The 12,707-nt window shown below is 37.7% G+C and overlaps 1 protein-coding gene across 4 annotated transcripts in view; it reads right to left on the minus strand.

Moving 5' to 3' along the window:
- Positions 1–12,707, minus strand: part of Rpgrip1l (RPGRIP1 like) — a 106,577-nt gene that overhangs the window by 76,582 nt on the left and 17,288 nt on the right. For all 4 annotated transcript variants that reach the window (XM_021171160.1, XM_029480847.1, XM_029480845.1 and 1 more), the window contains exons 7-9: positions 6,402–6,507; positions 4,341–4,487; positions 3,017–3,090 (exon numbers count right to left, since the gene is read on the minus strand). In XM_021171160.1, coding sequence (XP_021026819.1) covers positions 3,017–3,090; positions 4,341–4,487; positions 6,402–6,507 — 327 coding nt within the window. The remainder of the gene's footprint in view (positions 1–3,016; positions 3,091–4,340; positions 4,488–6,401; positions 6,508–12,707) is intronic.

Here is a 12,707-nt window from a genome sequence, read left to right on the forward strand (position 1 = left end):
TTCCTCGTGTGTGAAATGAGGGAGTCTAAACCCCTCTTCCATAAAGCAACCCACAGGTACTCCAGCAAGAGGGCTGCAGACAATCAGAGCTCATGCTGCACAAATGAGTGGTCTATGGGTGGCTAGCAGTGCTTGTTCACAAACTGAGCAGATTAGAAACTTATTCTGTTCAATTCTTGAAAGGGTCACCACAGTCAAGTTTAACAAACAGCCATTAGACCAACATCTCTTGAAAAATTGATACCTTAATGTCACTTTCAACACAGGAATCCTGGACCCAGCATTAAAATGAAAACTTGGGAGTGGATGGTAGCAGTAGTGGTTTGCACACATAAGTGCATGCTTGAGCGGGCCTGCGAGTACATGCATTCTGCTCTGTAGGAGAGGCTCAGAAGTGTGGTGTACTGCATTCACATGGCCTTCCCAGGTTATGTGTATCCACTGTTGTTGAAGGCCTACCGCATTAACTAGCTCCCTGGCAACTCAAACTATACCAATTTCAGAGATGGGACTTAGCCTTACCATATTATTGCATGAAGTTTCTCTTTTAGCACACAGTAAGATTTAATTGCAAAAAATTATTCTGAATCTTAAAACTGAACATTTCTTGAAGTTCTTATTTCTTGGCATTGTATCAAAAATGTTTAGCATATTAAAGAAGTCTCATACCAAGTACTAACATGAGGGTTTTATCTTACCACATGATTCTCTAATATGTCACATGTCAAGTAATAAACACATTCAAAATTTCATTTAAAAAAGGAAGATGAGAATGCAATCTGCAAATCATCTTTTCTCCTGAGAAGCAGCCAACTTTGAATAGCAAACACATGCTCTCCTTTAAAAGCATGCTATCATTGTGACTAAGCAAACAAGTAGCGTGTGTAGTTTCTGATTAACATTAATTTCAGCAATGACGAATAAGAGTGTAATGAGAAAGGAGCTGGAGAATCTAGGGATAATGGTGATGTCTGTGGTTTCGCTATGCTTCTGAAAGAGTATTTAAAACGATCAGAGGGTTCTGACGTTCTACTTACGGCAGTATATACATGGTGGACTTCAGGCTTAGGTGCCATTGGGTTTTTGACATTCTTTTGATGCTCATTACAGCCAGTTACTTCTATAGAACTCATTTAAAATCTACGTGGAAGCAGCCCAATCTGCTTCAGTGTGCTGCTGAAAATATTGCAGCAAAGCCCAAAACATTCAAAACAAAACAAAGCCCTGAAAACCTTCAAAGCCAGATTTGCATTCTTAGATCATCTTCTACTATGGAAAGATAGAATTTTATGGTGATTAAGTAAAGATGAGAAAAATATGCTTTGTCAAAATTCCACTTATGTATCATTCCCAGATAAGTCTAATGTTTCTATTCCAGGAAAATGTGTCCAGTAAATTCTCAAGTTGGAGAGAAGTAGAAATTTAGAAGTAATGGCCAAATGACACTTAGCATTTTGTATTTAACTATGTTAAATTATTTATAGTTATAAGATATTCAAGATATGTATAAATCAACCAACATCTCTGCACGTATGACAGGTCCATTATTTTATGGATGCTTCTTTTTCACACAGATGATTTTTTCCAATGCAATTAAAATCAGGGAGAGTGATGTACTGGGGAAAAAATATCAAGTTTTAGAGTTGAAAGAATTGGGTCCAGTTCTACATGGCTACCCTAGTCGTGCAGTGCAGTGCCTGCACAAGTCTGGCACCTGTCTCAGTTGCTTCTCTTATAAAACACAGGGCTCTCATCATTTTTCACCTAGGAGGGCATTGTACAATCTCTATGGACACCTGAAATTTTAAACATATGATTATAAAACATATAGAGACATCAATGTAAATAAACACACAGTTCCTTAGAGATGGAAATATAAACCAGGAGGTGTAATAGATTCTTAGGTCAAGCTAATTAAGGTCAATTAGAAAGGGTCTGGTACAAAATGGTCTAAAAGGAAGTCTTGTGCAATTCCACATAAAGATGTTTGGCCAGAGGGCCCTGAATATTTAATTGGTATCCTACTGTTGCTAATCCTTAACAAATAGACAAAAAAAAAAAAAAAAAAGGTACAAAGCATTGCAATAATGCTCAACGCTGACTGAGATCATGTTTCCATATAACCCAAATTCCCCACGCTCTGTAAGAATTAAAAAATTTAAATGTATACTAATAATTAAAAGATTCAAGGTATACTTATAGCACAGATACCATTTTCTGAGGTTTCACTATATTATCTATATGAAGCAATGATTGCATATCAGATAAAACATATTTAAGCATGCTAAGTCTGCTTCCATCTTATTCCACACTTACCACCACACATACTGAAAAAAGTGGTAACAATTACACAGACAAACATCAATGGACATATCAGAATCATTTAACCAGACTTAGCAATGGGGGAGAATTTTGTTTCAAATATTACCAGAAGGGGTTATTTTCTAAAGTACTGTAATTATGAAACATTAAAAACTGAAAGTAGTTCTTCAAAACTCATCTTGCACTGAGGTGTCCGAGTTTCTCTTTATAAGGAACACAGATAAATGCAAGATAACCTTTGCAGACCACATTTTCTGTCTTCTGAAAGCCCAGTAGAAAAGACTGAAGCTCAAAGAACTTCTTCAGGTCTTCAGAAGACATCACTCTTCAAGAGTGCACAATGCCTGTGAAAGGTCCACCCCTTGTTTTATCTTCCTTGTCTGTATCCTGAGCACACAGACGCTGACAGTCCATGGTGCTGTGAGGACTTATAGGAATGGATGCAGACCATCCCACATGATCGACCTGCCTCCAGTCAACAAGGGACACTGCCTATTACTCACAACAAACAACCTGGTTCTCTGAGAGATGACATGCTACAGCTCAGTTAAAACCCAGTGACTAATGCCTTTAAAACACTTATTCTTCCTGTCATAGTCTGTTGCTAGTTTTAAAATCAATGTCAGACATATAACAATAATTCTTTGATTAAAAGAGCTGAAAAAAGAAGGAAACACATAGAGTTGTGATTTACCTGTTATAAAGTTTATCATAGTTTTCCTTTAATAGTTCTCGCTCCTTTTCTAAATCATTAATTCTATCCTGCAGCTAAAATGAAAATAAAATTACAAAGAGTTTTCATGGTTCAGGGTTAGCACTCTGGACTCTGAAAATAAAGTTATACATTAAGTGATTATCATATCAACCCACATGGTAAGAAAACCAGGCAAAGCCCGCCACTCATTTCTGACCTGACTCCTCCCCTGCAGCTGCTGACTACAGCACACACAGAGCCTGCATTCAATTCAGTGTTGATTTCTTCCATGTCGTTAAATAAACACTAAATTAATATTCCTGTTTTAATGTAGTAGAAACGTATGCAGTACTTTATGACAACATGAGCCAGAACTCAATGAAGAACGTGCTAAGAGCTTTCTGTGAAGCCCTGGAAACACAGTGTTTTTACTTTTTACCCTGATGAATTCCATCATTATGTTCATTTTGTATTAATTTCCAATTGGCCCATAAAAATGAGTATTAACTATTCTTTGAGTTCATGGTTCAAACAAGTTTGTTAGTAACTATTTAATTTAAGGACACAATTTCTCTTGCTACCTGGAATCTATAAATAGTAGCATATTTTAAGAATAATTAAAATTGTATTCTCTTAAGAATAACCAAAATTTTATTCCTTATTTCATCCTAGATAACACTGTAATTTAATTAGATCACTACAATTAAAATGTGAATTGTTATATTGTAGTATTGAAGGTTTTATTAATAAATATGTTCTGTTGTCACTTTTTTTCTATGGAACAAAGTACTTAAAATTCTTCTTTATTTTCAATATTCTCTTTTGAAAAAGTTTAACAGACTTTAGAAAAAAATACTGTGCTAGTTGGGAGCTTTAAAAATGGCAACAGTTAAAAGAAGGGTAAGTTTTCAAACAACCTCCCTGAAAAAGATAATTTCACAAGATTGCCGACATAGCAGAGCACAGCATCTCCCTTAGAAATCCGTCATTCCTCTCATTTCGTCCTTGTGTCTCAATGATCAGGAAGCACCGCGTTTAGGAAAGCTCTGCTCTTCAGGCCACGTGCTATCACGTTACTTTTCGTTTTGCTCCAGGCTCTTTATCCCTAGATAAGCGGTGGCTTTCAGCGAGTTTGCAGGTATTTTTACAGATCAGTTCGCCATTCACATTCTGTACTAGCTACTCTACCCTGCTGCATTCAAAATACCAAACCCCATAGTTGAGGATGTTGACAGAATTCAGTTTTGGAACGGTTTCTCTTCTACTTTCAGAGCAGTTCCGGAGAAACTGTCCTGCAGCAATGAGAGCAGGTCCCGGAGCTCACCTCCTCTACTCTCCTTTCTGAAAACCTCACCGAGTGCAGCTGCTTCTCAAGGCTGCAGCACTTCAGACGCTGCTCCTTAAGCTGCATGTTCAGCTCATCTCCATTGGCCATCAAGGCATCATGGCTGATCCTGAGTGTTCTTTGCTTCTACAAAACAGAGAGAAAACTTAAGCATTTTAACATCAGACTCTGAAAAGTTCATTACAAGTCTATCCATGGCTTTACCCTGGACATTTACATTGCACAATTTATTTTTCAAGTAATAAACAACGTATGTGTGATACAAAGAAAGAGAAGGTCACTCAGTCATCACACAATGCAAATGGTCTCCCCTTTTATTTGCCTGTAGGTTTTGACTAGTTGACAGTAACCAGTAAGTCAAATGGTTTCAGTAACTTTTTCCCCCTTTTTACTCTGGCTATAGCGGTTGGGCATGCTGTCTAAAAATGCTTCAGTATGGGTCAAAAACTGCTGATCACAGATATGGAAATGGGAAGGATTTGCCATCAGAGAATAAATAAACAATATTGAATGGTAAGCTTCTAATTTTAATACAAGTAAGTTTTTTAATTCTGTAAAAATATTTATTCTGCAAAATATAATTCTGCAAAATAAACCCTTCTTAATTTTTAAAAAGTTTATATGTGAGCATGCTTTACATTCAATGTCACATACTTAAATGCCATATGCTTTTTAGAATAAATACCAGGTTAATATTTATAATAAGGACTTTTGTAGACACCATTTGATCATAATGTGAACTGCCTCCCCTGTGTAAGTCCTAGTGAAGGCTTTCTTAGAGCTGATCTGAAGTTCTCTAATCTGACCTGTAAGCCAGATTAGAGAACTTCAGATCAGCTGTCATCACTACTATACTATCATAGCATGCTACCTGTAGTGTCTTTCCTTTGAGGTCCCCCATCATCGAGGCTGCTGGCTACACCCCTCGAGCCTTGTCTCTACACTACTCTCCAGAAGTTGTGCCTGCACTGTAGCAGACAACACTGGCTATTTCATTCTTTGAACAAATACACCAGGGGTCACTGTTACATGGGAATGGAGATAGCCAAGGAAGTCGGAGAATCTAAAATCATTTTTCAACTCCTGTCTTAACTCCTTATTTTGAATGCTTTCTCCTACAGGTGCTTTTCGTGGAGAGAGACCTATCCGCACATGGACAGAGGCAACTAACACTCCCCCTCACAAAACAGTTCCCTCTCCTATCCATTTTTGTTTCCATACAGAAGGTAGTCATACTTAGAATTAAAGGAGGTGCATATAGGTTGGAAGACATCACTTAGGGTATAGCTGAAAGGCATTTAACTATTGACTTCAATAGTGAAGCACACATCATATGACCCTCAACTTCACAACAATGTACAGCTTTCCTTGTGTCTGTACTTCAAAGAAAGCATGACTTAATATAAATTTGGATCATCTGGGATGTTTGGAGCTCATTAATTCTAGGACTTCCGTTAATTATGCAGTACCAATAAATAGTAGCCTGTGCTGGCACATCCCTGTGTTCCCACAGTCACTTGAAAACCATCCCGAGGGTGGGAAGCCTGAGTACTGTCGGCCTGAGCTGTCAAGGCTCAAGAGAAAGAACTGACAGCTGATACCAGGGGGTACTCAACTACCTTCTGATAATGGTGGTGACCAAAGAAACACAAAGCAAAACAAAACAAAATCCACATCAAAGAGAGATTTAACAGATGTAATTATTGAGCTCTTCTTAACTCTGGTCTTTATTGCACACATGAGAAAAGGAAGGCCCGTGAAGGCCCGCGCCAGTACAGAAACATCCTCAGTGCTGCAGGTCCACTATGAGCTGAGAAGGAATGTTCCTGGTATGAGAAGATTTATGACAGATGCAGTTACTAAAATGATTTAGATATTTATAAAAACCCAAGTGGCTTCTTAGTAGCTTTTATGAATAACATACAAAGAGAAGTTACATACATTTAATATAGCAAACATTAAAAATAAAATTTTAGCACAATGACCATTATTAAAAAATTGTTGAATCCTTTTCATCTGCAAATAGAATAATCACAGTACCTCTTGAAGCTGAATAAATTTTCCTTCTATGACTGAAAGAGCATTGCTTTTCTCCACTAGTTGTTTATGAAGCTTAATCATTTCTACATTGTCCCGAATATTTGACCTTCAAAGTGTGTTTAAGAGAAAGAAAAAAGTTAAAATACAAGTTAAAAGGAAAACAAAAGCCACATATGCATGCGCACATACATATACCAACTATGGTTGATTTACTTGTACATATTCAAGTCACTTAAATTTTCTGTTATTGTAACTTATGGCAGATTATTTAGGATCTAGCCAGTATCCGGCCTGGAAGGTATGTAAATAGACCATCCGACCTTCCAAACTTGACGGCAATGCTGGCTTCATCACACTCATAGCAAAGACCGACAGCCACTTTAGGGTGTTTTGAAAGACTACACAAACCCATCAATTTTCAGGCAGCAGCATCTACCAGCGACCTTTATGCTTCCTTAAAGAGCTGCTCTGTTCCTCCCGTGAGTGCAGGAGAGGCAGTGGCATCAGTCACTCCCTACCATGCCCTCTGCACACGCAGTATCACAGATTATCATTTATTGGAGTTTCCTCTTGGAGTTTCAACTTTTCAAAACATTTCCCAATAAGTGACTTAGCATTTTATACTAACAATGCCCAAAGCTGGCATTTAAATATGTTGCAGCTGTGCCTTTAGCTGTAAGAGATTATTTGATGTCCACAGGGTATATAGAAACCTTATATGCTGCAATACTATTTCGTATTTTTCCTACTGAGATTAAAGCAAATGTAGAATTTAACAGGAAGATCTTGTTAAAGGTTAATCATAGATCTAAATGAATACCTGTTCTCAGAAGGCATTTATTTTCTTGACAGAAAAAAAGGTTCCTTAATTTAATGCCTCATTTAAACTTTTTTTTTTTAAATTGTGAGGCATTGATTTTAAGACTTCACTTTAAAAAATATAAAGGTAAAAATTTTAAATTCAGAAAATTATTTCAGTGTTTAAACTAAGTAATTTTACTTCTAAGGCTTACCTAGTATGCACATATTGGAAACATTGTCACAAGGCCCGACGGAACCAGCAAACGCACTACAGAGCTCACACATCTGTAAACCAGCTGAGGACTTGAAATACTTCATTCTCCTCTTTGATATTTGAAAGTTCATTGTATTTTGGCATTGCACAGTTAGTTGTCCTCACACAGAAGATAAACAAGTCCAAGAACTTGGATCTTTCCCAGGGCACAGTCTTAACACAATGTTAAAATAATTATGTGTCTAAAACAAGTTATCTAGCAGTTCTGAGCACAGAGAAAACAGTGTGCTTATTGCTATTTTCCTTGTTGTTACATTTTTCATTAAACTATGAAGAAAATGTATTCTAAATAAAATATAAGGAAAAAATTCAAAACCATTTTCATTCAAAATACAAAAAAATTTGAAATCAAAATACAATGTACTTATTTTCCCCAGTTGATTTAACCTACTCAATAATGTGTAGCATTTACTGATACAGAAGGGCAGAATATGATTCAAAAATATATGTATGTCTGTGCACCAGGTGTGTGCCTAGTGCCCCCAGAAGGCAGAGGGCATCAGATACCCTGGGCCTGTAGTTACAGATGGTAACAGGCTGCAGTATGGGTCCTGGCACTGGAACCCAGGTCCCCTAGGTGAACAGCCAGAGCCATCTCTCTAGAGCCTTCCTCAGTTTTTCACTCTTTTTACTGGGTGAAAGAGGGAGCTAAGGATCAAATCCAGGCAGCTACTCTGACGTTTTGTTTTAAAGTAAAATTCCCAAGAAGAATCAAATGCATTTTTAAATAAATGTCAATAACAAGCAGTTAAATCTCAGCAGTCAGCTCATTGTTACAGCATTCCTGAACATGGTGCTGAATACTCTTTGTATGGCAAATGAGAACAAGGGTTTTAAAAACTGTAATGTTTAGACTGGTGGAGTTCCACTGAGCATTTCACTGAACACCTTGGGGTATGGACTTTCCAAAATGTTTCTAAGAAAAGAGGCAAAGCATTTTATACTAAGGATGCCCAACTCTAGGCATGAACACAACTGTATTTGGAAACAGCAATAATAATATGGCACTCGGTCAGTTCACCACAGAGCACAGATACTCTGGACAATGCAAAACCTCCACTTCCATGAAAGGGCTTGGTGGTTAATAGGTACTCTTATTACAAAGCATGATTTCTGAGGACATAACCTGAAGATGATAATTTGTCACATACAAGTGCTGGTCAGAGATATAAAGTATGCCCACATTAAAATCAGCCATGTGATACTGGTGGCCTGGTGGAAATGATGTACAACTGAGTCACTTCAGACCAGATGAACAACTCAACATTTCCCCAAGGATAAACTGTAGGGAAAGACGAAGGATGGAGGCAATAGTAAGGGAGAGAGATGTCACAAAAGGCTGATGAGAATTCCGGAAGTAAGTGAGCAACAGGCATCACTATTCAGCCAGTTGAAGACTGAGATGTCTGTGGAACAAAATCTCAGGCTGGCTTCCTCTGAGGAAGAGGTAGAGGAGTAAGGTATCAGCAATGCAGTCAGAGGTCGCCTCATAAGCTCACTGATTGTCTCTTCACATATGGGAGACAATGTTCCCGGGAGGACGATGTTCTAACAGAGAGAACGATGCAGGGTAAAACACTCAGATGAACTCTGACAGATGTACAACAATTTCTATGAGCTACATACATTACACATGGTAAGATAACCGACAGATATCAAGTGTTCTAATTAAATGCTTTGTAAACATATTTCTCAAAAGCTAAACAAGGATTTCGAAAAATGCTAAAAAGTTAAGCTGGAGAATGCAGTGACTTTCTTTTCTCTTTGGCTTTCTCTTTTTATAGACATGATTTAGAATTGTGATCAGATCTTCCGAAACTATGAGAAAAGTTGTTGGCTCCTCTCTAGATTAAAAACAAGCTGAAATAAATTAGACTTTATGTTGAGAAAAAGCAACCCAGCTCAACAACCTGTGTGCCAACTTTCTCCTGTATAATTTGAAACAGTCAAGCAATAAACTCTGAAAAAAAATTTTCGAGTGGAAGCCTTGAAAACGCTTGACTCCAGCTTTGCTACTGGGCGCCATAATAAATCCAGAAACTTAAAACCCCAGATACACTGGAGAAAGAAAACTTTCAGTGGGGTATGTAATGTATAGTCTAATATGAAAGCGTAAGAAGCAGAAATCTTTGCTCCAGTTGAAGCCTCATATATTGCGTTCCCCAGAGGCTCCCCTCCCCTCCTTACCCACTACATTTCATTCCTTGCTATAGTAAGGAGTATGAACAGCATAGTACTGAGGATGAGGAGAGACCCCGTTACACAGAAGCTGTGCTGGGAGATTCTGGGAAGCAGTGCTTATGAGACAGAATGGAAAGATCACTGTGAATAATAGTTTATTCTGGCTGAGTCCGAAGGATGAGGCTAAAAACAATCTCAGAGTTAAGAACATTTTAATATTCCTTTTAAACAGCTGTAGAAACTTGACTATCATATTGTTGAAAGAAATGTAGATCACCAATAAATGAAGAAACAAACAAAACACTAGCAAGGATGTTTTCGAGAGGACTACAGACATTTCTAGTAAATCAAGCAGACTGACTTTCCCTAAAATTGTCAAGAATGGATGTGCAGGGTAATGGTTTTGCTCAAAATCATTCCTTGCGATTATGGGTACAGATGGCTCCCCTATTTAAGACTGCATAAAGGAACACATGTCTATGTAAGTTTAATTTGCTAATACAGCATAGTTCTCCTGGTGTTGGGGCAAAGCACAAGCCATAGCTTCAGTATTTTCTTACTGTCACTGTGCACAGGAATGGAGGGGACAGCTGACAGACTTTCTGAAATGTCTGTTCTTACACTGATGTGAAGAGAACGGGCATGCCCCAGTGCTGGCCTGGGCAAGAGCCGCCCAAATCTTGGCTTACCTTCTAGAGATGGCCATGTTTAGGATCAAGTTTAATGGACTTCAATTGGAAGTTTATTGTAACAGCCATGGGAATCTGGGACTTTTTTAGTATTTCCAAAAGCTCAGTGGGAAATGTGCTTTTTACTGGCTATTAACTTTGCAAAAGTGAACTGAAGGGTTTTCTATTTTTTAAATTCTGCTTTATAGAATTACTCTAATCCAGTGTAAGAGGAGGTTATTTCACAAATATCTGAAAGAATAAATGGAATGATAGCAGTTCTGATGAGTATAAAATGAAAAAAAATCAAAGTTGGGAAATTATTCAGATATACAAGGTCTTGTGAGTACATGACTTATTTACAGAGTGGAGAACTATCTACCCATTTCTTTTCTCATTTATAAGAGAAATAAAGAAGTTGGACAAAGTGTTTAGGTGACTGAGTCAACACTCGAGTCTAGTTTTAAGACCTACAAATTTCCCTTTTAAGTGACTTTCTCTTTTTAAAATAGTCCTTCCTAAGTTTTCATTTTCTATGCACTGTGACATGTATGCTAACTCACTAGTTATAGGTCCAACAATTTACATGAGCACTGGAAAAATGTGTTAAGCTGCTATCCAGAAAAGACTTAGATAGTATTAATAAAAAAGAAGGAGAGAGAGAGAGAGAGAGAGAGAGAGAGAGAGAGAGAGAGAGGAAGGAAGAAAAGCCATAGGGACAAAAGAATATGGTATTTGGGCATAATATTTGTTGTTAGAAAAATTCTAAATTATTAAAAAAAAACAGTAGGGGAACCTGGTGGTATTTTAAAAATGACAGATCATCCCAGCATAATAATGTGTGCATGGCTATCCCAGGCCCCTGTCATCCTTCCATCAGAGAACCAGATGTGCCCTCTTAATTAGGGGACCGGGCAATCAGGCAAATCCAAATTGAGGGGTATTCTGCAAACAGCTGTCAGCGGACTGGAAAAGTGCAGGGACCATTCTAAAATAAAGGGAACTTAAAAGGCACGGCAATGAACACCTGATCCTCATTGCACCCTAGATGAAAACAAAACAAAATATACTACTGAAAAAACAAAGCAAGAAAAGACATTGGAGCAATCAGAACAATTTGCCTACAGACTTAGACTGAGTAGTAAATGATGCTACTGGTTAATGTTCATTAAAGGTTCTGAATAACTGTTATGTAAGAGGACGCTCCAACACCTTAAAATCTCCCAAGTGTAAGGCAGATGATGTAATAACAAAAGCACCTTTCTAACAGGGAAGGGACAGACAGATGGAGGCAAGGGAGGAAAGGAATGTGGGGGAGGAGGAAGAGGGGTTAGAGGGAGGAGACAGAGGCTGGTGATGAAGGAAATAAAAAAGAAACAGGCTCCTTTACCACTGAGATAAGGTAAAGGTGAAAGACACTGGTGCTCCCCTGCCTACTCCGTCTTTCCAGTAGGTTTAGTGTTTTCCAAGTGAAACGCTGGGGAGAACTTAGAACGCTCGGAAGTAATCTTGTCTGTGCAAAAGGAAGAGAGAAGCCCAGAGGACAAGCTGTTTCTTATAATGTATGCTGGCTGCAAAGAGCCTCTTAGCTTTAAGATTTGACAGTCTGCTGTCTGCCAAAGGGAACAGGGCAAGTAAGAGAGTCTGAAACGTATATGGGTTACATTTCCTCCCTTGGGACATAATGGTACTTACATGATTTTTAATTAAGAAGATAAATAGTACCCTAATATTTATTTTTAAAGAAAGTACAAACTAGTTACACATTTGCTAAGGGTATAAATATTTTTGGAGTTGAAAAAAGTAAATAAAAGGTAAAACTGCTCTGATTTTAATGTTCACGTGCATGTGTTTGCTGGTTAATGCTTCGCATTTAATTTAAGACAGCCTTTTTAATAAGCAGAAAATGTGCATTTTTATATTGTTTAAATTTTAATATGGATTTTTGTTCAAAACAACAGACATTCAGGCTACTTGTAAATGATACAAGATTTTTTGCTAATGAGGCATTATGTAGAACATATGCAAAAATCACAACTCAGTCTTCCAAAATAGACCACAACAACAGGAAAAAACATGACTTTAATAAAAAAGAGCAGCACTGGGATTTAACTTCAAAGCAATTAAGGGCTTTGGATAACCAAAAGTTTATGTCAAGCTGATGCCAAACCAAACTGGTCTATTAAACACATACTACGGAGAGTTTCTGTGCTGTGCTATGAAAGGCTCTTTGCCATAAATACCGAGCGCCGCCACTCTGCAGATTACAGCTACACTAGATTCATGCTTGAGAACAAGGGTCCAACATCCAGATCAGACTTCTAGAATTTCAAATCTGAAATAATGTACCAGTGGAAGAGAAGTTCAAATATGTTTTCCATT

Source organism: Mus caroli, chromosome 8 (genome assembly GCF_900094665.2).
Source record: "Mus caroli chromosome 8, CAROLI_EIJ_v1.1, whole genome shotgun sequence".
NCBI lineage: Eukaryota > Metazoa > Chordata > Mammalia > Rodentia > Muridae > Mus > Mus caroli.